A 24,881-nucleotide genomic window follows, 5' to 3' on the forward strand; every position below is an offset into this window, starting at 1 on the left:
AGTTATGTGCACAATGAAAAAATTATGTAGCAAGGAGCTGTAATCGGTCAGGGGTATATGTTGTGACGAGGGAGGATGTCATGTTGGCACCGCGAAGTTCGTGAATGTGAACAAGTTGTGCGCCCCGCTCACCGTGCACGATAAACTCCTCTGCGGGCACAAGATTTGAAATGACTGCGGCGTCTCGCACCAAGGCAAGATGTTAACTACCTCGCCTGGTATACAGGAAGTCGTGATAGTAATAGGTTTTTACCCTTTTATCTGGCACCAGAACTGACTCCTTTATACAAGGGATCATTTTTGCAATAACCACAACACAAGCAGTCAAAATTCAAACAAAAAAAGACAACTCTGATAATGATATGCACTGTCCTTGAAATTGATTGGTCCACACCCGAGATGGCTTTTCTTAGAGCCTAGTCTCCACTGGTGCTGGACCAGATGACGCCAAAAGGCATACAACTCAAAAACAGCGCACTATCAGAGTATGAAAGCTCGGGGTGAGCATTTACATTATGAGACCTCCTTTGCCAGTAGCAAGATATAGTAATAATATAAAGGAAGTCGTGAGTTCAATTCCGACCCCTGATGCCTGCTGTATATTTGGAGTTTGCATGTTCTCCCCCGTGGTCGCGCGGATTTTTCACCGGGTCCTCCGGGTTTTCCCTCCACATTTAAAATCAACATGCGTTTAGAGTGTTTGGCTGCTATAAATGTCCGCACGGTTAGCCACTTGGTTGAGCTGTCAATTGTGATCGCCAGGCAGCTTCTGAAAGAGAGCTGCATGTCTCAGTGGACCTTACCTGATAAAATAAAAAATATATATTTTTCGTAGTAGTAACTCCTCCTCTCGTGTGAAGGTGGACAATAACACAGCAGCGTATAATAGTAGCAGTAGAAAAATATTGTGACCTGAAACTTTCCCCCCCCCCCCCACCCTCTTAGTTGACCTCTGGATGCTGCCTCGGCGTTATGCAAGCGCACACTGCACTTTGCAGTTCAAATGTTGCCGGTTCAATCTCTTGGCATGCCAGTTGAAACATTCGGCTTGGCAAGTTTCTTAAATGCCCTACCTCCTCCTCCTCCTCCTCCTCCCTCCTCCTCCTCCTCCTCCTCCTCCGCCTCCTCCTCCTCCTCCTCCATCCACCTCTTTCCACCCGGCAGTATAAATGGGTTTTTCCGCGGTTAATTGACCAGCAGGTTCCATGTGGAGGGGTACCATGTGGGTGCTCTTGCTTCTTCCGAGACGCCTGGCCGGCACGGAAGATAATAAAATAATAAAATAATAAAATCAGAAGCATGTTAAGGCAAGAGCGTGGGGACGGCCGCATCCAGCAGTGGCTGATGATGCCGATGAAGAGTTTTGAACGTGAAGATATTGGTCTGGAGTGGATTTTGTACGTTTGCGCTGTATTATTCTTTTTGATATTGAAGGACGTTTGTACAGTGAGGGAAGAGAGAATTTGATCCCCTGCTGATTTTGTACGTTTGCCCACTGACAAAGAAATGATCAGAATATAATTTTAATGGTAGGTTTATTTGAACAGTGAGAGACAGAGTAACAACAAAAAAATCCAGAAAAACGCATGTCAAAAATGTTATAGATTGATTTGCATTTTAATGAGGAAAATAAGTATTTGACCCCTCTGCAAAACATGACTTAGTACTTGGTGGCATAAACCTTGTTGGCAATCACAGAGGTCAGACGTTTCTTGTAGTTGGCTACCAGGTTTGCACACATCTCAGGAGGGATTTTGGCCCACTCCTCTTTGCAGATCTTATCCAAGTCATTAAGGTTTCGAAGCTGATGTTTGGCAACTCGAACCTTCAGCTCCTTCCACAGATTTTCAATGTGATTAAGGTCGGGAGACTGGCGAGGCCACTCCAGGACCTTAATGTGCTTCTTCTTGAGCCACTCCTTTGTTGCCTTGGCTGTGTGTTTTGGGTCATTGTCATGCTGGAATACCCATCCACGACCCATTTTCAATGCCCTGGTTGAGGGAAGGAGGTTCTCACCCAAGATTTGACGGTACATGGCCCCGTCCATCGTCCCTTTGATGCGGTGAAGTTGTCCTGTCCCCTTAGCAGAAAAAACACCCCCAAAGCATAATGTTTCCACCTGTTATTGGGGTCATAGGCAGCATTCCTCCTCCAAACACGGCGAGTTGAGTTGATGCCAAAGAGCTCCATTTTGGTTTCATCTGACCACAACACTTTCACCCAGTTGTCTGAATCATTCAGATGTTCATTTGCAAACTTCAGACGGGCATGTATATGTGCTTTCTTGAGCAGGGGGACCTTGCGGGCACTGCAGGATTTCAGTCCTTCACGGCGTAGTGTGTTACCAGTTGTTTTCTTGGTGACTATGGTCCCAGCTGCCTTGAGATCATTGACAAGATCCTCCCGTGTAGTTCTGGGCTGATTCCTCACCGTTCTCATGATCATTACAACTCCACGAGGTGAGATCTTGCATGGAGCCCCAGGCCGAGGGAGATTGACAGTTCTTTTGTGTTTCTTCCATTTGCGAATAATCGCACCAACTGTTGTCACCTTCTCACCAAGCTGCTTGGCAATGGTCTTGTAGCCCATTCCAGCCTTGTGTAGGGCTACAATCTTGTCCCTGACATCCTTGGAGAGCTCTTTGGTCTTGGCCATGGTGGAGAGTTTGGAATCTGATTGATTGTTGCTTCTGTGGACAGGTGTCTTTTATACAGGTAACAAGCTGAGATTAGGAGCACTCCCTTTAAGAGTGTGCTCTTAATCTCAGCTCTTTACCTGTATAAAAGATACCTGGGAGCCAGAAATCTTTCTGATTGAGAGAGGGTCAAATACTTATTTCCCTCATTAAAATCGAAATCAATTTATAACATGTTTGACATGCGTTTTTCTGGATTTGTTGTTGTTATTCTGTCTCTCACTGTTCAAATAAACCTACCATTAAAATTATAGACTGATCATTTCTTTGTCAGTGGGCAAACGTACAAAATCAGCAGGGGATCAAATACGTTTTTTCCCTCACTGTACTTGCCTGTCCAGCCATACTTATCTTATCACACACTCATTCTCGCTGTGCAGGAGTAGAGAACCCTTTACACGTTCAACACTCATGTTTTCTTTCTGGAGTTCATGTCTCCTCAAATACATCATATGTGTGTGGACCTGGTCAATCGAGAGTAGCTGTACTTTAAAACACAAGTTGAGTGGTTTTCACCAACTCCTTTGGGAGGGATGACTGCGTTGTGGTCTGTGTTTTGAGAGACATATCACCACGGTTTGCTAGCTGGTACTTAACAAGAGCTTGGATATTGTGGAGTCTTCAGTACATGCTTGTGTTCTTTATCTATTAGATACTGTATTAGTTTAAAAAACATCACCATACTTATTCAAATTAAAACCGCCTATGCATCTAGTCATTACTGCTTAATATTAAAAGCATACATAAGTAGGACTCCATTCTATGTCTCTGCACAAAAGTAAAATAGGGTTTAGTCAATCAGCCGATTGACTTTCCAGACCAATATTACCCAGCAGCATTTGTATAAGCAATAAACTCTGGATTAGTTTGAACCTTCTTGGTCTCATCAGCAGAGTCAGGCTTTTTAAACAATTGCTGCTCGACTACCAAGCGTGATTTGCATAAGCGCTCCATATAAACTGGGACCTCATTCAGTAGTCTGTTTCCTTGATAGTTATACTTCATTGCATTTTGGTTGAATCTTGCTTGAATACCATCAATTTATTTTGTTTACTGTTGCCTTTTAAAATACATCTCTTGCAGTTTTGTTTCTACTTTCCTTTCCAAATAAATGTTATGCAATGTTGAACTCATGGTCCACCGTAAATTGCATCCACTGCACAAACCATGGTAGTAGATGCGGATACCTAATGGACACAAATGGAAAATTAAAAACTTTCCCGTAGCGTGCGACTGTGGTCATTCAGAACAGACAGTACAATGTATAACGACGCAGTGCCCCGATCCACAAATACAAAGGAGACATCGCAGCGATGATACACCACTCCGCTGCTCCTGAAGCAGTTGTCAGGCCTTTACCACGTGACTGTACAATTGCAGTCGTTGCTCTGCATCTACATCAGCAGCCATACACGACAGAAGAAGAAGAAGTATCGTGACGTTGTCAGCTGTGGGTTGTATTTCCATGGAACGCCACGACAGTGGAATAGCAACTGCATTGACCGGCACGGTTGGAGTATGGTATGCAGCAAGCAATACTTCTGGGACCATTGCCTTTTCTTGATAAACACAAGATGAACGTTCATCATAAACTGCACCTTTAGCGTATGCACAGCAAGCAAAGCAGCCTCGTTTCTCACGAAAACGGTTTCAAGTGGAAGTTGTGAATGAATCAAAAATATTAAAACAATTCGTTTCTCGCAGATATATTGTGTAGCTTGCCCCAGTGTGTGTACGTTACGGTGAAATGAAAGTGAATGAGACGTGTAGGCACGCTCGTGAATAGTTTGAATATGGAATGCGGAGCAGAGTCACACCATTAATGAGTGTTAACTTACTTAATGAGTATTAACTTACCAGCAATGTTCGTTGTGTTAGGCCAAGGGGCTGCAACAAACAGGACTATTGATGGTGCAGTAGATAAAAGTTTGGCACGTTGCTTGAATTGAGCAAGGTGATATAATAATTTGGGAAAAGAGACGATGGGCTGGAATTCCAAAGCCACGCAGTGTGAGAAAAGAGGCAGAAAGAGAAGCCGGAATCTTTATTTAGACTGGAGGAATGTGATATATTTATGTTGGACATCTTTCGCACCGTATGTAGTCAACCCTGCTAATCGTAGGTGTGGGGATGAGCTTATAATGCTGTTTTTTTTTTTACATATGTCTAGCTGTAGGTTCTATTTCCATTAAACACTGTTGGTGGAAGAATGCTGTTGTGACCTTGTATGTATGTATATGTGTGTCCGGTTTACACTCACGGTGATTGTATGATTGTAGCACAGCCAACGGCAACAGGCAGAATTAATAAAACCTATTTATGCTTAAAGGTGTTGCCAGCGTTATTCAAGGTAGTATTATGTATATTGAACTAATTTTGCACCGTACATAGCAAACTGTCCTCATCGGAGTGTGCTGGTGGTTGAACATGGTCTGCATGATGAGACGAAACAGTCTGGTGGACCGAGTCCTAAACATGGCAGGAGGAATCATTGTGTTCGTCCAGCAGGTGAAGGAATCAGTCAACGAGCGGCATCGGCGTTTGAGCCAGCCTCAGCCTGGTAACAGTGTTGTCCTCGTGTTTCCTGCATCAGCAAACAGCAGGGAAACTGTGGAAGGGAAACTATAAGGTCTATTGGTATTTGCTAGTAGAATAGTGAAGCCATATACGCAAATGATTTGCCATATGGGCTGCGGTGTCTTGTTGAATTCTTAATTTCTGGTGTTGTTTTGCTCTCGGAGATATGCTCATTTGTATTTTGATGGCACTGTGAATTTTAATCTCATTAAGGATATTGTTACAGTACTCGGAAAAGTATCTCATTAACGTATTTGCTTAATGCAGCTGTGCTTGTCACTTGGGTAATCATTCGTTGTGTTACTGTTGGTGAATGATTAGGCACTGATTTATATTCCGAGTGATTTTTTTTATCATTATCCCAATTGGTCCGCATCAACTTCCCCTGAAGGATTCCCCCAGCAGCATCTTTGAAGTTTTCCGGTACGAGAGACTCCTGCAGCGGCTTCATCCTTTCAGAGCCGTGCAGATATTGTAAGATGTGGCAGCGCCACAAAGACCACATGAAGTGGGAATGAGCCAGCCCATGTCCTGTAATCCAGTTCGTGAGAGAGGCCTCGGTGGAAGATGCAGATTTGTGCAACTCCCAAACACAGACTAAGGCTGTGAATAGACCAGGAGGTGGCAGCACAGCAAGCGGGTTTGTGAACACATCCGTGTGGACATGCGGCTGTTCGAATATCTTGCGTGCTGTAGTTTCTCCCGGAACTCAATTCACAAAACATTTGTAAAAGGAATTGGCTAAACATCCCAATGAATGACTTTCCTGTAAAAAAAAAAAAGTCTTCAGACTCGCTAAATTATTTCTGGATAAATTGAAAAAATGAATGGTTTCGTAGAATCGGCGTTTTTTTTTTATTTCACACGAACTCTGCTCATTCGCACAGCAGAGGCTTTTGTCTACCCATCGAACAATGACGGTTACTGCATTGCGCGCTTTCTGATGCGCTTCCGCGGCCGTCTGCAACGCCCTGCCGAGATTAAAAAGCCACTGGGAGCCACTTTTAAATCTAGATTGAAAACTAATTTATCTTCGAACGGCTTTTTGTGTTTAGTTTATTGGCCTTCCTCCTGCACCTCCGATCAGCACGGTTGGCTACGTATGGGTGTGAAAGAAGTTGAACATGCATACACCGAGTCTGTTATTTTCGTACAGGTAGTGTCATTCCTGTGGCAGATAATCTTGAAATACAAAGGTGCTTTGCCATGCGGTTCGTGGTTGCGGAGATATAGCGATTTCAAATCGGGTGAATCTTTTTTAAACACCCTGTATTTATTCTAGATTTGAAGCTTTCGTGACTGCAAGGATCCATACTCTTTGGTTAAATTCAGTAAAGTCACGTAGGTAAAAATAAAATAACAAAAAATCACGACGTTTCGGCCACAACACAGCTTAAAGGACGCGACCTGGGCTTGCTGTCTTCACTCCAACGCTGTCCTCTGGACAGTCCGGTCCCTTCACCTGATGAAGGCCACTTGTGTTGTGGCCGAAACGTCGTGATTTTTTGTTATTTTATTTTTTACCTACGTGACTTTACCGAATAGAACCAAAGAGTATGGACCCTGTATTCATGTTCATTTACAGACATGGTTATTTCTCCACAAACCTCAGCACGTAGAGGCACAGTAAAATATTGCGATGAGAACAAAGATTTAAATTCAGTTTCATTTACTAGGTATAGCCCTGTGAGCCATGCGGCTCTTGACTCGGGTGCAGCCGCAACAAACAAAAACACGAACAAAGAACGTCTTAAAGTGACGACGCGCAACAGAAACATCCAGGAAAAAACGGCAAAAATCTTCCAGAAAAAAACACCGTATATCAACTCTGTGTGCAAAAATCCCAGTGAGATGCAAGTCATACAATAACAACCATAAGACCATTTAGATTAAAGTTATCAGGCTATCTACGTACTTCAACAAACAAACATGCCTTAACCGTACGTTTTCAAAATCACAAAAATGAAGCTATAAAAACAGTGTAACAGTGATCATAGGAACTGATGCAAATTTAACAATAAACGATATACATAACATGTACGACCCATCTCTGCAGCCATAGCTGGCAGCATGAGTCACTCCATAACAGCAGGAGTATCAACATTTTTCAATGCTCCTTTAAAGATCAGCACACTATCATCATACTTTGCAGCGGACATCCGGAGAGATGCATTTAATTTCAGGCCACTCTGCATCGCAGTGGCAGCGGGGGTTGTACAACTTCTCAAGAGCAGTTTTGAGTGCAGATCTCACAGGTAATGATCCAAGTTGTAGTTTATTCGCGATAGCATTCCGGACCCCGGGGGGCATCAACAGCAAAGGACTTTCCTTCTAGTATTTGTAAATTATCCAACTAGCATTTTAACCCTTTCATAAAAAAAAAACTGTCTGCAGTGTGTAATGAGTAAAGTTCACCGGTACATATTGGTATGCACTTCATAATCACAATTACTTATTTACTCAGGAAAGCCAGTAGGGTCCTGCATTGGAATGTTTGACAAGCAACAGTTACATTGTGTGTGTTTAGCCTTGGTAGGAAGCCAGAGAACGCAGAGGAAAACTCATGCATAACAGGCGGAGAACATAACCAACTCCATGCAGAAGGGTTGTTGTCAGGGTTCGAACCCAGGACCCTCTTGCTATGGAGGCCACTGTGCCACCCTGTCGCACAACGTGCAAGTGCTGCACATTGAATAAAGTTGCAGTCTAGCCTGGTATTCTCAGACGGGCGGCCACACCTGCAAGCAATGAAGATTTGTGGATCCATTGTTCCACTTACGTTCAGAGAGGACACTTAAGCTTGCTACCTTAAACTGCTTGCAGATGTCTGATGCCTGAGAATTCTCTGCATTGTAGGCCATTGCCTGGTTAATGCCAAGAAGAATAACATACTTGTCTCATTATGAGTAAAACATTTTTTTTTGCAAGGTCTGTCTTGAAACTGAGGCTCTGTGGCACAGTTTTATCGTTCAGCATGTAAAGTGCAATTTGATACTACCATGGCGTAATGGCTTAGCAAACTGGACCAGAGGTCTCCAATTCTATCTTCTGGCATGGCATTTGCAGCAATTGGCAAGTTTATTAAATCGCCCTACCTCTGTCCACCTAGCAGTATAAACATACAGACTCTATACAATAAGGCACCTGAGTCATGTATTGAACCCAGGTACTTTATGCTGTGCGGCACGAGTGTTAACCGCTGCGCCGCCCTGCCACACCCATTAATATTGTTCTTTTTGGCTCATGCCAGATGGAAATGTTTCCATAAATTTGCATGTGGGAATCGGTAGCGTAGGCGGGCACGTGCAAGCGTTCGCTCATATTGCTGGCTGCAGAGGAGAAAGAGTGAACCCATTGTGAGGAGGGCGACGTGTCTTGTTTTATTGGGAGGAGATGTGCCTTGATAAAATGGAGAGAATGCGTCATAATTGGAGGAGTAGGGTATGATGAGGTCAGGGACGTTAGGCAGGGGTTAAGGCCGAGAAGGATTCAGAGAGAGCGTAATATTGTAATTGATGGACTGGTGAGCTAAAAACCATTTCAGGGACGTCTGGGTTTGAATAATAATGGTGTTTCGTGACCGCTGATGAGGTGCTTCGAGCAGGGCATCTTAATGGTCCAACGCTTCATAGTGCAGGTCATATTGATAGAAAGCAGGAGGATTCTACTCATGTGAAGGAAGGACAGTTTAACGTTATGAAGTGTTATTAGAGGGACGGGTAAAGGAAATGCTATGTAAACAGAGATAAAGGGTTGTGGATAGGTTACAGATGTGGGATTAGGAAATGAGCTTGCGGGGTAAGGATTACACCAATATTCTGTATACTCCATATTCGATGTTTTTGGGTTCGATGGCGTAAATATAAATGTGCCGTTTAAACCCGCCACATAAATGTGATGGATCATATTGGTCACGAAAGCCTACGTGTTAAACATTCTGCATACTCAGGACAATCCCCTTCTAAGGTTGAAGGAGGAGTCAAGCAACGGTCGTATTTACTGCTGAATGTTTCTGTTTTGACTTGGAATCGCGTGGAGGGGAGTTGGACGAAATTCTTGTCGAGGCAGCTGGTGGGAAGGGCGGGCGTGTGGAACCGATGGGGAACTTCAGAGTGTAGGGGCCATCAGCGTAGAAGTGCTGTTGATCATTGCTCAAGGTGGAGCTGCTTGGTCTCGGACGGATTGCTATCGTGCGTGTCTATATGACCATTGATTTCATAATAACCGTGCACTGCAGTAGCGAGACGTTAACTACCTCGCCCGGTTTCCAGGAGGTTGCGGCTTCGATCCCCACTGACGCCTGCTGTATGTTTGGAGTTTGAATGTTCTCCCTGTCGTCGCGTGCGGTTTTCTCCGGCTCCTCCGGGTTTTTCTTTTAACATTAAAAGCAATATGCATTTAAGAGTGTTTGGCCGCTATAAATGCCCCCATGATAAAGCCACTTCATTGGACTACCACTTGTGGCCAGGTCGCTTCTGATAAAGAGCTCTATCTCAGCAGGCCATACACCTGTTTAAATAAAAACAGTTACAGTTGTTGACATGATTTGTGCAGTTGGAGTTGTTTTCCACCAAGCTTGTTATGGCCTTAGGTTTTGAAGTCGTACACTCCGTAATTAGCCCTAAGCTGCTCGAGTGGGCACAGTGTGGTCCCAGCACTGCCCAATGCCTCTCTACTCAATTATTGATCAGCGCAGCCACCATGGGCGAGTGCCTTAAGTGGCCGCCTGGCACTGGCTGTGGCGTCGCGCGTGGTTGTGTCGCTGGCGTGGTTGGCAGAGCTCCCCGTGCCGATTGGCGATTCCCCAGCGGCTCGCGGACGCTGCCGAGGGATGCCCAGCGACGGCGCGCGGTTCTCTCCCAAAGCGCGGAGCCCGTCTGCCACACGCGCACTTGTGCCGCAGGTTTATACGCATTCTACATTCCCTGCCCAAGTGCAGTGCTACCCCGCCGACAGGCGTACTAGGAATGCGTAAACACAGAGCGGTTAATGACAGATTGGTGTCGCCTTTGTGTTGTTTTTCGTACGGAGCAGGAGCAGCGATGCGTTGGAATGTTTATACAGCGTGCCGCCCTCCTGTTTTTGGGCACGTACAACTCATACATATTTAATGTTTTAATATCTAGCTATGTTTTGTTATATAAGTTCACAATTTTATTTTATTATCTGTTATTTTAATTTTATTTTCTATCTACGTGACGTTACCGAAAGAACCAAGAATATTAATATTAAAAAAAAACAGTTAAATCAACCGTGGCTTACATCTACAACTTGTAAAATCAGGATTATGATCTGTGCAGCATGTATAAATGTAGTGACATCACGGATGTCACTGTGTAATGCCAGCCCTAGAGAGGCACGGCGTGTGGCGTATTGACATCGCGGGCACCACTAGAATGTGGGTGCAGTACCGGCCCGAGAGGGGCTTGGTAAGCGCTGATCGATAGCGCTGGATGGCACCACGCTTGGCATGCAGTGCAGACCCCTGCAGGATAGGGTGTGGGTGTGCCGGCCACGGGAATGGGGTTACTATAGGCCGCGGCACTCTGGTTGACCCCAGAGGACACCTGACTGGTTAAGTCTACACAGGGGCCCCAAGTGGGGGGCTAGTGGTGGTCACGTGTCAGGGGCGAGATCCTGCTCGAGGATTCTCGAGGAAGGTGGTCCTGGCCAAGGGCGGAGCCAGCCACGCCACAGAGGATATAGGCCGGGTCCCCCAGAGGGACGGGCTGCTGCTGTTCATCCTGGAGAGAAATCTACGTTCTACGTCCTACAGAGTCTCCAACACGTGGACCGGGACTCAAGCTGTGGTCCGGTCCATTGTAGCTCGTTACGGTGTAATGAGTGTAGTTATCCTAGGTGGTTACCACCATAGGTTATTATTCTGTCATGGGGTAGTTACCCCGTGTGTTGCCTCCAAAGAGTGCGTCTGCGACTCAGTTGAACTCACTACGTAAAAATACAAATTGTCCGTGTTTCCATCTGTCACCTTGTGCACACAATATTCTTTAGCCAGGCACAATCTTTGGTGACTTTATTTGAAGGCGAATGTATTAACATTTGTTTTAAACGCTTAAGTCATGCACCGCTGACAATGTCACCATGACACAAAGGTGACAGCTTGTGTAAAAGTAGCTACGGCAGGCCAGGTGTTGCCCTGGGTAAAGAATGTGGCTAGACTTAGATATCACACCTAGAATGTCAAGAAAAAAACCATGGTATTGTTCCCAGGGTTACCCGTTCATCTCAAGAGCAGCCACTTCTTTTGATTGTTTAAAATTGTGTAGTGGAAACAATGTGCAACTGAAGGAAAGGAAGTTGGAAATTATTGCACCGTTAACACCATCACTAGCCACGTGGTAGACGTTTAAGCCCAACGCACTTCAGTTGGGAATTTGCATTTTCAGTTGAATGTGAAGTGCAAGTTTTCAGGTCGCAAAAGGCTTTTGTTTAGGCAGCTGTATAACCTCACGATTAAGCAAGTTCACACCGAGCCAATCTGCAAAGTCGGACGGTTTTGATTCCCACTGGCACTGACACATTTTTCCTGGACACAAAAAGGAGAGTTTGCCTCCAGCTCCTCCCGCACTGGGGGTTGTGATCCTCCCTCAGACGCCGCCCATGCATGCTTACCCACAACTAAATTGTATCAGATATGTAGCCATATACATACATCTATAAAATGGAAAGTGTCTTGTTCTGGAAAAATGGAAGGAACTGGAAAGAGTGGGAGACCTAACAGGGATGGCTTGATGACGACATGAGAGATTGGTGCCAGAAAGATGTGGCACTACTTTAGCATTTTGGCACAAGACGGAGGACAGTGGAAACAAGTGACGGAATGTGCATTGGACCCCTACGGGGCTATCTGCTCATGGGTCGTGATGATGATGATGATATATATTCCTTTGGGTTTCAAGGTGACCCTTTTTATAAGAGACATTTATAAAATAGAAAACACTTTTTTTAAGAAATTGACCAAACATCTCAAACATCCCAATGTCATGGAAATGTAGAATTGCAGGCACCACTCAGGGCCGTCATCAAGGATGAGCAACAACCACGTTCTTTCTACGAGCAGGGAGATGTTTCATTTTAAATGTTTACTGCAATGAATATAGCCCGTGTTGCTCCGCTGTGGTTCCTTCGCGAACGTTAGAGGTTGTGGTGACAAGTCCATGCTGCTGGCTTGTCTTCCAGGTGGTGGAACACGGCATGTTTGTGAAGCACTGCAAGGTGGAGGTGTACTTGACGGAGCTGAAGCTATGTGAAAATGGGGACGTGGAAAACAGCTTCACACGGCATTTCAGCAAGGCCGACACGATCGGTAAACCAGACCTGCCCCATCATGTTTCTGTGTGCGTTCCAATTTTTAAAAGGAGACTCCTACTTTGTTGTCGTTACCTCCGATTAGCACGGTTGGCTACGTATGGCGCGGACGAAGTTCAACATGCATACAAAAAAAAAACATCCCAGCATGCATTGTCTTCTGGTGGCTTTCTCTGCGTGTATAATTAGGCTAGATTTAAACAAATCAATGTACCTGTCCTCCTCAATTTGACATTAGTGATTCACATTGAGTCTGTGCGAACTGGTCACCACACACATTTGTAGCAAAGCCTGGCACTGTTGGCATTGATTAATTCGGAGAGCTAAGTAATGTTGGAATTGTATGATATTGGAAGCATTATTTTGATGTAAATTGGTGCCAATGTTATCACTCATTCCAGGTGGAATGATTTTTAATGTTATATCAAGTCATTTCGTTGAAGTTGTGTATCACATGCAGGTATTAGATTTAATATCCAGGTAATGATATAAAGTCTTACCTTTACAATTCAATTACAAGAAGACTAATTAATGTGGTACAATATGCACTAATTCGAAATCTAGGGAATGCAACAAGTGAGTATATAATATGTACTTGGCAGTGGTGTACAATTACAGTTCTTTTTTTATCATCGAAAAGTCCAAATAGAAGCTTAGACCCTTTACAAACATTGCATATTTAACCTTCTCATCTTAGGTTCTCTCAATACAGGAAAATAACATTGTTACTACCCACGCAAACCTAAGTTGCTTGCTAAACATTTTCCATGTAAAGTGACGATTATCTTAACGTTACATGCACTTGAATTTGATAATACTAACTTTGTTTTTTGGGTGGATAAATAATTTCTTATCACATCCTCTGCAGCTGCGGTCCATGATACCCAAACATATGCCCTGTTGTATTTATTCTCATCGTTGGTATATCCTGCCCCCTCTTGTCCACCATCTCCCTACTGGTTTTCATCAACCAAGGCCCCTTTGTGGCACTGTGCTCTGTCCAAGTCCTTGCCAAAAGCTTGATAAATTGGACTTATATAATCGACGAATATATCATTTATATTTCGTTTTTATATTGTTGTTACTCACTGAACTCACTGGCCATACTAGACAACGGTGGAAAAGAGCTTCATAGCTCATCGGATTCCTCCAGTCTTAAATAAAGATTCTGATGAGTTGAAGTTAATAGGAATCACAATCCTGACTCCTGATGAGACCTAGAAGATTTAAACCGGTTCAGAGTTGGCATACTTGAACAAATGCTGCTGGGTAACTGTGGTCTGGAAAGGCAAGAGCGATAGACTGAAACATGTTGTATTTATATTCTTGGTTCTTTCGGTAAAGTCACATTGAAGGGATGCAATAAAATAATAAAAATATATATAAAACAATAAAATTCTCACGACGTTTCAACTGCAACACAACATCTCCTAGCCACCGTGACGATGAGGGCACCCCAATGGGCTCCCCCCTATCTCCGGTTGTAGCCAACATTTTGATGGACAAATTTGAGACTGACGCCATCCAGACTGCCACTCTACGCCCAACCTTATGGAAGAGGTACGTGGATGACACTTTTGTCCTCTGGCCGTATGGCCGGCCTGCTCTAGACCAATTCTTCGACCACATCAATTCCATACACCCAGCCATCAGATTTACCATGGAAGTCGAAATAGATAGCAAGCTACCTTTTTTGGATGTCCTAATAAAAAAGAGACCTGATGGTTCAATGAGCCACTCTGTCTACAGGAAAGCTACCCATACAGATGCTTACCTGAAACCGGATTCCCACCACCTTCCATCCCAGAAGAATTCCCTCATCAAGACTCTGCACCATAGAGCCAAATGCATATCCGACCAGGAACACATAGCCAGTGAACTCAAGCACGTACACCAAGCTCTTAAGGCTAATGGTTATTCCGATTACACAATCTGCAAAGCTATCACTCCAACCATGAAGAAGGACCCTCTTGAGGAGCCTTTCAAAACCATTACTTTACCCTACATTGCGGGGATCACAAAAAAGATCTCCAAAATCTTGAATAAACGCAAGATCCAGGTCCAATTCAACACATTACATAAAATCCGTGATCTGGTTCCGTCTGTAAAAGATGTGATTCCGGACATACAGTTTCCTGGCGTCTACAAACTAAGTTGCCTCTGGTAGTAGTTACATTGGAGAAACCAAACGACATGTTAGGACCGCATTCGTGAACACAAAGCAGACCTTAAACACGGTAGGACCAACACCTCGGCCGTGGCAGGTCACTGTTATAATTCAGTAGGCTCACATGACATTGACTTCTCCAAGACAGAGGTTCTTTGCAAACCATCTGACTACCATGAGAGATTCGTTTATGAGGCTATCCACATATACAAACACAGAGACAATTTCAACCGAGAAGATGGATTCTGGCTTAGCAATCATGGGAACGATTTGATAAACCATTTCGGGTCTTAATTGATTGTTCATGCTTATGGTGGCTTTTCTTGCTGTGGTTTTCACACCTAATGATAATTGCTTGTGTTGCAGTCGAAACGTCTTGAGAATTTTATTGTTTTATATATGTTTTTATTATTTTATTGTTTCCCTTCTACATGACTTTACCGAAAGAACCAAGAATATGAATCCCTGCAGTCATGAAAGCTTTAAATCAAAATGTTGTATTTATACAAATATGCAGAGACAGAACTGAGTTATAAAGAGCTTCATAGGTTATCGGATTCCTCTAGTCTTAAATAAAGATTCTGATTATGAAGTCCACTATCCTTTCTTGTTTAAAAATCAGTGGGTTTCTCCAAGTTCTGATGAACAGGGGGGCAGTGCTCATTCCTTTTGACAAAGATTATGAGGTCCACGCTGCCAAATCCACATTCCTAGGAGGAATGCCGTTTAACAGTACCAAATAGTATCACTCATTTTATTGACCCCCCAGAGCTATGATTATGATGATATATTGAGTCAATTCCATCAGGATTTGAACTCGATAACTTGCCAACGTAAATCGAAAGTTCTACCCCCCCACCCACCGAGTGCTAACCAAATATATTCTTATTGATAAGTGGAATATCTTGAGGTTGAAGTTTTTCCCATGAGGTGGCATGGTGGGTGGCTCAGGAGTCGAAAGAACTCAGCTCCTGGGTTAAAATCTCGGGCAGCAGTAATGGGTTGATGCATTTAGCTCAGTTACCGACAACTTTACAAAAAAATAAAATCTTTACGTTATTTTATGCATATCTCGACACACCGTCGATACCATAATTGATGACTGAGCTTTGGAACAATAAATCTAAAGAGAAATCCCCAATAGGCCTTGAGATATGACAGTTATGGATTTGGACATGGGTTAATATCACATCAGCACGCTTCTGCCGTGGTGTCTCGGCAGTTCTGGGCGTCATCAGAAGGTGCCTACAAATTGACCGTAATTTGTGTCTCAATGTTAAGCACGGAACCACTTTGGTCCAAGGCAAGGCATGCGCAAGCACCGAAAGAGCTCACAGCTGCATCATTCTTACATTCGCCTTTTGCCCCAACAGACACGATTGAGAAGGAGATGAAGAAGCTGTTTGAAATACCCGAGGACAAGGAAACGCGGCTGTGGAACAAGTATACATCCAACACGTACGAGCCTCTCAACAAACTGGACAGCAGCATTCAGGACGCGGGCCTGTGCCAGGGGCAGGCGAGTGTCCACCCTCCCCCTATTCCCCTCCCCCATTCCTCCCGGCGATTCCATCGTGGTCCCGCAAATCCGTTCTTTTTCGCGTCCTTGTTTTTGCGTCCCGTATTATCTGTCCCATTTTGTTTCTCTCTCGTTCTTTCCATCGGTCTTAAAAGATTTAAACGCGTCAGTCCGCTGCCGGATGAGGGTTGTGTCGTTCGGTTAATTGGCCATACGTCACCACATGGATCGGCACGGTTTGGTGAAGGCGGGAGTTTTGCCGCACTGTCCCCTGCTCACACGGTGACCCAACAGTAGCCTGTAACGCCTGTTTCTCTGCACAGTGGTCACCCACCCAGAGTACCATCTGGTCTCAACCATGCTCGGCTTCCGAGGGCTCACAACGTCGGATATATTTCTGGGTGATTTGGTCATGGGCAGTTAAATATCAGCGTATGTATCATTCGCGCAGTTGGGAGCTTGTGAATATATTGAGAATGTAGGAATCGATCTCAATTGATTCGTGCAGGGCCTAGTTTTTTTTCTTGTGACCCATCCTTGCTGGGGGTGGGCGTAACCGCTAAGCCACACGACTGTAAGAGTGAGTGATGCCCTCCCTGTCTCCATTAACTGCACACCGAGGAGCCGGGTTCTTCCCAGCCTACGCGTCCTGCCACAAAAGATTACTTACTCACTGTTGTGTCGCCGAGTGAATAGGGCTTTCTTGTAAAACGTAAGTTGAGTCAGCAGCCCCAGCAGGGCTGGTGCTTTACAGTAATGAGTGGTGATGTGTGTCCATTGATTCACTTCAGTGACTAGTGATGAGTAAGGGAGTGGACAAAACACATTCTGAGCTGGGGCTTTTTTTCTTGTTGTGTACCACAGCAACCAATGTATTTGTTTTAATGCTATATAGCGTCCCATGACCAGCGTGGTCAAGTGGATGCTCGCATGACGCTCACTGCCTGCTCGGCGCAGGACTAGGGAGGCCCTCATCCCGCTTCGGATGGACAAACGGGCCCCAACATTTAACCATTTGCACAATTCCACGTACTTGTGCCGCAGCTGAGATGGTTACTACTTAAAGAACATCCTTTGAGGTGTATATATAACGATTACCACAGCCTCGTTTTCATGCAGAGTGTGCTCGCGTGTGAATAAATGTCCGGAAAAACGGTAGTGCAGACATTAAGCCATCACTGCACTACAGCCAGTGCATTTTCAAATCGCCGGCTGTTTCACCGTGACGGCGTGCACAGCGGACGATGTTGTTTTTCCACTTGCCATGCATTTTTACTATTTAAGCCATTGCTAATGATTCTATTGTTACCTTGTTTTGCCCCCCTCCCACCCACCAACCAAACCCCCGTGGTCTGTTTCGCCGAGCTCATTCATGCAGGCTATGCCCGGTGTAATTTGATTAGCGAAGCAGCTTCCTTGCGTACACGTTGGCCGTGTGGAGGGTGTTACCTGGTCGTGTGCGTGGACTAGTGGCTGCTTGTCCAGGGGCACGCTCTCCGACTACACTGGTTATTAACGATGGGCCCTGCGTGTGCGCGTGTGCGCGTCTCACCCCGAATTGGGGGAGCGGTAGTGTAGCGGTTACAGCGCGCTGCGCTACGGACCCGGCGACCCGAGTTCGATTCCCGCTCATGGCCAACATCGGTGACAGATATCTGAAACCGGTCCCTGGGCCTCTCCTAGGTTCGACTAGGCCTCAAATGAGCACCTGGTGTGGTGTGTCATCATCGCGACACGGGAGACCGAGGCCGCCGGGCGTGGTGCTGGCCACCCACCCCCATTTGCTTACATTGCCGGCCTTCGTAGGTGCTACTTGCCAACAGCACTTGCCCCAACAGTCTGCTAAGGCCACACGGGGTGGAGGGGGATCTTTGTGTTTATTTGTCTCTCCTAATTGCCATTGCAGGTGCTCATTATCGAACAAAAAAATGAAGATGGAACGTGGCCACGGCAGTTTATCTCAAACAAGTGAGTGCCGGCCGCTTGCCAGTTGCATGGCATCTATCTCGTGCGTGCGTCTGACAGAGCGCCGCTGTGGCGTTGGCTTTTGTATAAACTCCTTTGTAGGTCAGCAGTTGTGCTCATATGTATGCCAGGATTTTTGAGATTCGAGTTGTTACCACCCACAGCAGTGTACCTTTCCATGTTCACCAGTCTTCACTGTTAAAATACAAAAAAAGTGTTTACATAAGGCATGCACATGACCATTACGAAACAAATGATACAGAAGGTGTTATTCAAAGTAATATAGAGGCGATCTGTTATGTGTGTACATGTGTGTGGAGTGTGCAGATTCATATTGACATAGATCTTTTGTATGTGTGAGAGTGTGTGTATATAGAAAGGTCGACTCAGCCTCAAATGAGTACCTGGTGCGGTGTGTAAACATTGCCACTGGGGAGACAAAGCCGGTCGGGCGTGGTGCTGGCCACCCACCCCCTCGTGTACCGTTCCGGCCTTCATAGGTGCTCGCTAACAGCACTTGCCCCTACAGTCTGTTAAGGCTATATGGGGGATCTTTATCTTTGTATGTAGATGTGTATAGATTTGTGGGGAGTGGTAGTGGAGTGGTTAGCATGCTGCACTGCACCCGGCGAGCCCAATACCTTCTCACGGCCAACACCGGTGACAGTTATCTGAACCGGTCCTGGGGCTTCCCAAGGTTGACTCAGCCTCAAATGAACACCTGAATCTGCAGTGTGTAAACATCGCCACTTGTTGAGCGTGGTGCTGGCCACACGCCCCCTCTTGTGTGCCGTTCCGTCCTTCATGGACGCTCGCTTACAGCACTTGCCCCGACAGTCTGTTAAGGCTATATGGGGGATCTTTGTATGTAGATATTTTCAGTGCATCCGTGTGTGTCCCGTGTGACATGGCGAGCGGTCCTAATTTCTCACGTCACATGGAATTGTTTCGCCGCATGCAACGGCTTGATTTGAATGAGAAGGTTGGTAAATGATCCTTATGGCGGTAACCCGGGGTACCAAATAATACAAAATGTCCGAGGCAATTAAATATTTTATTTCTGGGACACTATTTTTTCCAGGGGTGTTACTTTACTCCGTGACTGTGGTACCAATCAATCCGCAATCAGCGCCACTCCGCGATGTCGAAACGCCAAACATTAGCATCACAAAATCCGTTATCGAAAATTTAAACTTTGAACAGTGCATCGTGCACGGCTCGTCGAGATGAGTCGATTACCGCATCGCCGACCATCAGCAGACTAAAAATGACTGCACCACGGACATTATGCGAGAGCCGGGGTACTTTAGTACCCTGGGGTATCGCCATAAGGTTCAAATGTGCAAAGGTAGACAGACCATGATGAGTCCATGAGAACTAGATTTTGGGAGACCCTCAATTAACTGATGATTCTTTTATTTTGTCGCCACAATTAAACAAATGTGTAGACATACGACTCAACGGGACGTGAAGAGGTACAGTACTGGTAATTGAGATGAAAGACCTGGAGATGAGGTTACGGATTAGGGGTCACATGTATAGACGTCATGACGTCATCGTGACGTTCGTGACGTCTGTAAGCGTGAGATCAGTCACACGGCCCACCAGCACACGCTAATTTTTTTACGTGGCTTATCACACATTATTATTATTGAACACCGGTATAGGATGTGAAAATGTAGTTTACAGGTACTTGCAATTGTGGCTGGTATTATATGTGCTCTCTGGATAATACCAGCAACGTTTTATTCATGTGTAGATCTACATATCTTGCGTTATGTGTAGTTTTATGCGTTCTTGTTCATACATTGTGTGGATGAGTGAGTGTGTGAGTGCTGTGCGTGGCCTGTTTCCACGGGTTTTTATTTGCATAGCACCTATAAAGATAATGGATTGCCTATTTATCATTCTAGACTGCGGGGAATGGTGCTGTTAGTCAGCACCGATAATGCCAGCATGACGCATCGGGGTATCATTCTGGCACATTAAGGAGTGGTGTTACGGTGATACCATGCACCAGTGCTGATGTTCACACCCTGCGCACTGTAGTATGTACGTTGAACTTCTTTCACACCGTACGTAGCCAAGCGTTCTAATCGGAGGTGCGGGGGAAGGACAACAAACTAAACACAAATAGCAGTTCTCAATAAATGAGTCCTTTAAGGCTGAGTGAACCAAGTGAAGGTCCAAGCAGCTGCTCACATACCAAGTGCCACTATTATTTATCATCAAGCATCTTGATGTAATGCGCAGTCTCCGTCTCTTATCTACCTCATCTCCGTGGCCTCTGTGTATGTGCTCATAACGAGGGGCCATTGCGCGAAAACGTCGCCTATTATGTATGTGATTTCCTTTCAAGGCCATCGTGTTTTTTCGCCAAATATGTTGAGTCTTAAATTTTGATTTAAAGCTTTCGTGACTGCAGTAATTCATATTCTTAGTTCTTTCGGTAAAGTCACGTTGAAGGGAAACAACAAAATAATAAAATATATATAAAACAATAAAAATTCTCACGACGTTTCGACCATAACACAAACACACCTGAAGACGACCGTTTGTGTTATGGTCGAAACGTCGTGAGAATTTTTTATTGTTTTATATATATTCTATTATTTTGTTGTTTGCCTTCAACGTGACTTTACCGAAATAACTAAGAATATGTTGAGTCTTGTTTAAATCAATACATATCCACAGTTCTTCTCAACACAACCCGAACGTGAACGTGATTGTCTTCATCTCGCGAGGAGCCTCTGTCCCGCGCTTAATTGCTCCGGGTGCACCACCGTCTCAGCCCCTGCCCTGGCGATCTATTGAGCTTCTGATGCATTCGGATTGTTGGTGACTATGGATGCATGATCGCTGTAGGACCTTTTGCCCACTGGCATTTGGGAGGAAAGAAGAAAAAAAAAACGCCGCCTTTTGCATAGCCATGATTCGTAATGCGGGGAAAGTAAATCCACACGCTGGTCTGCGGTACATAAACGGTGCAGCATCATCAGCAGAGACCGTTGCTTTGCTGCTTCACTCTTGTGGCCGCGTGTTTCTTGAAACTTTCGTGGTTCATCTTCTCGCAGAAATGTGATTAATTTGTTGCGCGCTTTTATTTCACTCGCTCTGTTGTTCTCCTTCTTCTTCTTGGTTCTTTCGGTAAAGTCACCACGTAGAATGGAAACAAAGCAATCAAAATAAAACGTAATAAAATAAAATTCTCACGACGTTTCGGCCACAACACAAGTAGCCTTCTTCAGGTGAAGGAACTGAACTGTCGGGACGACAGCGCTGTGTTGTGGCCGAAACGTCGTGAGAATTTTATTTTATTATGTTTTATTTTTATTACTTTGTTTCCATTCTACGTGGTGACTTTAGCTAAAGAACCAAGAAGATGAATCCCTGCAGTCACGAAAGCTTTAAATCGAAGTTCACTCTGTTGTTGTTGTATCCTCAAATCTTGTAACTCAATTTTAACCCACTTCCCTTTGTGGTATCGACTGCAAACTTGGTATGCTTGTGTCATACTGATGACATTACTACATTCTATCATTAAAAATAAAATGAAAACATTTTAAACCATCTTTTTTATATGTTATGTTTCGGCTTGGGTCTAATAGTCCACGCTGAACTGACGTTGGCTGTAAATCACCACGGACCGTTACGTTGTGGCAAGCTTCGGGGCCACTTCCTGGAGTCGTGGAGTTTTGCCATTACGAGTACGGTGCATTTCATTAAAGCGTGTTTTTAAAAAGGTATTTTTAAATATTACTTTTATTTCTTGCAATGCCTTTTTGGACTTAGCGACAACAACAAAAGTTTATGGAAATTTCGTTATATGAATGCCTTAAAGTAAAACATGTGATTGTTATTAATCCGTGATTTTTAAGAATTACTCAAGCCCTCAGGTCCTCCCATTGGTTTTCGATTTACCGTCTCCACCTGCCTCTGTCTTGTTTAACCGCCTTTGCTGTCTCTCGTCAGTATACGCATGGTTGAGCCATTGCAGTGTTCTTGCTGCCACTGTCTGGAACGCTCTGTACCAGTGGTGGCATCCAAAATTCCTTCTCCATTCCGTTTGATCGATTGTGTTCCACGCACGTTCATTCTGCCGATTTGGTTCCTGCTTCACATTCTCACATGGAAATATGTGACGTGTCAAAAAAGTTTTTCCCTCGACTCATTCTTCTTATATACCCCACAACCTAAACCGTAGAACATCTAGACATATCTTTGTGTTGTTGTTGTTCCTGTGTAAATGGGAATAGATTGTAAATGGTGTGACTTTGCCCTCCAACACACCGGTGTGCTGTACTAGTCACGAATTGGCACGTTGTGTTTATGTGACAAACCTTACTAATTGGCTGTGTTGGGTGGTGGCGGGTTTAACTACACATTTTTACACGATCTAACCCCAAAAAAAACTAAATTATGCATGATATTGGTCACCCACGTGTTAAACGGGATTAGTGGTTTAGCGCACTGTTCTGTGAACCCGGCGTTGTGGCCATGGCTCACATCAGTGGTGAGTAATCTCTGAATCAGTCCTGGGCCCCCTTTCACCAACCTGCACTGTTCAGTCTGGTGAAGTATGGTCAAACGACCCCCATTATTGCACAGTGTGGAGAGAACTTAATCCAGCAGTGGATTGGCACAAGGCTGTAAATGATTAATTATTGTTTATAACAGGTAATTATCTCGATTGTAACAGCGCTAATGGCTCCAGCTTAATGCCATAGAATGTGTGTTTTTAACAGTTTAATCCCGTAGTGTATGTGGGCACCTCCCTGGCGAGATGTTATCTACCTCGCGTGGTATACAGGAGGTCGTGGGTTCGATCCCAGCACTGACGCCTGCTGTATGGTTGGAGTTTGCACGTTCTCCCCGTGGTGGTCGCGTCGATTTTTCTCTGGCTCCTCCGGTTTTCCCCTCCACGTTTAGAATCAACATCACCAGTTTAGAGTATTTGGCTGCTAAAAATGTCCACGTGATAAACCACTTGGTTGAGCTATCATTTGCGACAGCCAGGCTCTCTTCTGAAAAAGAGCTACATAGCTCAGTGGGCCTTACCTGGTACAGTAAACAATAGTTTTAAATCGTTCGTAGTTAACCTTCACACTGCACATCCTCCCGTCTGCTTATGGTAATCCCATGCAAAACTCAGCTGGGTGCTATGGACAGTCCAATTTGCCGGAAAAGCTTCCAGCTACTGCTGTGCGCCGCTTTGTATCATCAAGCGTGATATACCTTAATGGCTGACAGTCTGCTTACAGATGCCAAGCAGTGGGATTATCATTTGGTTATCTTTTCTTTTTCAATTGCTCATAAAATAACTGCAATATGCAGTTCAAGAAGTTAGATGTAACCAGTTTTTGTTCCTTAAAAGTATGAACGGTTTTTTTGTTATTCCTTCTTCCAATCAATGTTGACACAGCTTTTCATTTTTCGTATCTAGAAATATTGTCTTACAAAACAAATCTTTTTACATGACCTGATGTTACTCACATTATTTCACTAAGATTCATTATTCTTTTTCCCAAGAGACAAGGCTACTTGCCCGGGGATATTGACTCTTTACTTTTTAAATTTGGAATTACCGTTAAAGTGACAGTTTTCTGACATTTGGTGATTGGGCTGTGATGGGTTGCGTTTAATATTGTGGATAATGTTTGCTAAGCCTCTGCTACTCGTAGGCACACGTGTTTTTTGGTGTGCTCAGAGCAGTTACGATAATTGTAAACTCTACGTTTGGTTACTCCACAAGAAATGTTCAGTGTTCCTTGATCGATCTTTAGGAAAATGTATGCGCAATAGGATCTGTTATGCTCCAGTAATACTATTTTCATTGCAATATTTTTAATTTTTCTTAATGTCTCAAATATATAAATTAATAAGATAAGCTCCAGAGATTCAATGCATTTTTTAAAATTTCTGTAACGAATCTGAAGTTGTCACATCCTCAAGTCTTTTATGATCCCGTGTTAACTGCAGGTAATAGATCTGTTATTTGTACTGTCTGTTCTTCTTATCTGTGTTCAAAAAGAGCATTCCAATGTCTTCGTCACCAGCAATCGGAAAATTGCCCATGTGGTGTGTTTTGCCCATGTCATCGAAGTGTAAATCTGGCCCAAATATATTGAAAAAATACCTTTTGGAAACACATCTGGTATTTCCTCAATGCAGGTGTGCACAGTCTCTTCGACCAGGTGGGTGATTGTTCTTCGGTTGTATCAGTCTCTGATGTAATGTTTACAGTATTCCCGTACAAATGCAACTTCGGTGCCACATTTCATGATTATTGAACTTATTGTGGGCTCAGTAAATGCACTCTCCTTCCCAAATTGATCTGATCCACGGATTATACGTTGTGCACCTCTTGCCTCCATAGCACTACTGTCACACTGTAAGAGTGGTCACTCTTGTGACGCTGTAATAGTAAACATAGTTACGCCTCTTTATTCAGTGTAGGATTGCCGCGATAACATTTTTCACGACATGCCCTATCATTATATCAGTTTCCCATACCATTGTAATTGTGTTTTACATTTTCATTGCATTGTTTTTATCCTGTGCTGTACTTCCAGTACACATCATTATTAATTAACAGTTTTTCAACTGCATTAGCCTGCCATAAGTCTTCC

General features: G+C 44.3%; 1 protein-coding gene across 3 annotated transcripts in view; it reads left to right on the top strand.

Moving 5' to 3' along the window:
- The window catches only part of LOC116947613 (ubiquitin carboxyl-terminal hydrolase 15-like), an 84,815-nt gene that overhangs the window by 22,195 nt on the left and 37,739 nt on the right, over positions 1-24,881 (top strand). For all 3 annotated transcript variants that reach the window (XM_032963558.2, XM_032963559.2, XM_076070748.1), the window contains 3 exons: positions 12,473-12,599; positions 16,142-16,287; positions 18,194-18,255. In XM_032963558.2, coding sequence (XP_032819449.2) covers positions 12,473-12,599; positions 16,142-16,287; positions 18,194-18,255 — 335 coding nt within the window. The remainder of the gene's footprint in view (positions 1-12,472; positions 12,600-16,141; positions 16,288-18,193; positions 18,256-24,881) is intronic.

This window comes from Petromyzon marinus, chromosome 30, assembly GCF_048934315.1.
Source record: "Petromyzon marinus isolate PM22_M1 ecotype Great Lakes invasive population chromosome 30, UKy_Petmar_22M1.pri1.0, whole genome shotgun sequence".
NCBI classification, from domain to species: Eukaryota; Metazoa; Chordata; class Hyperoartia; order Petromyzontiformes; family Petromyzontidae; genus Petromyzon; species Petromyzon marinus.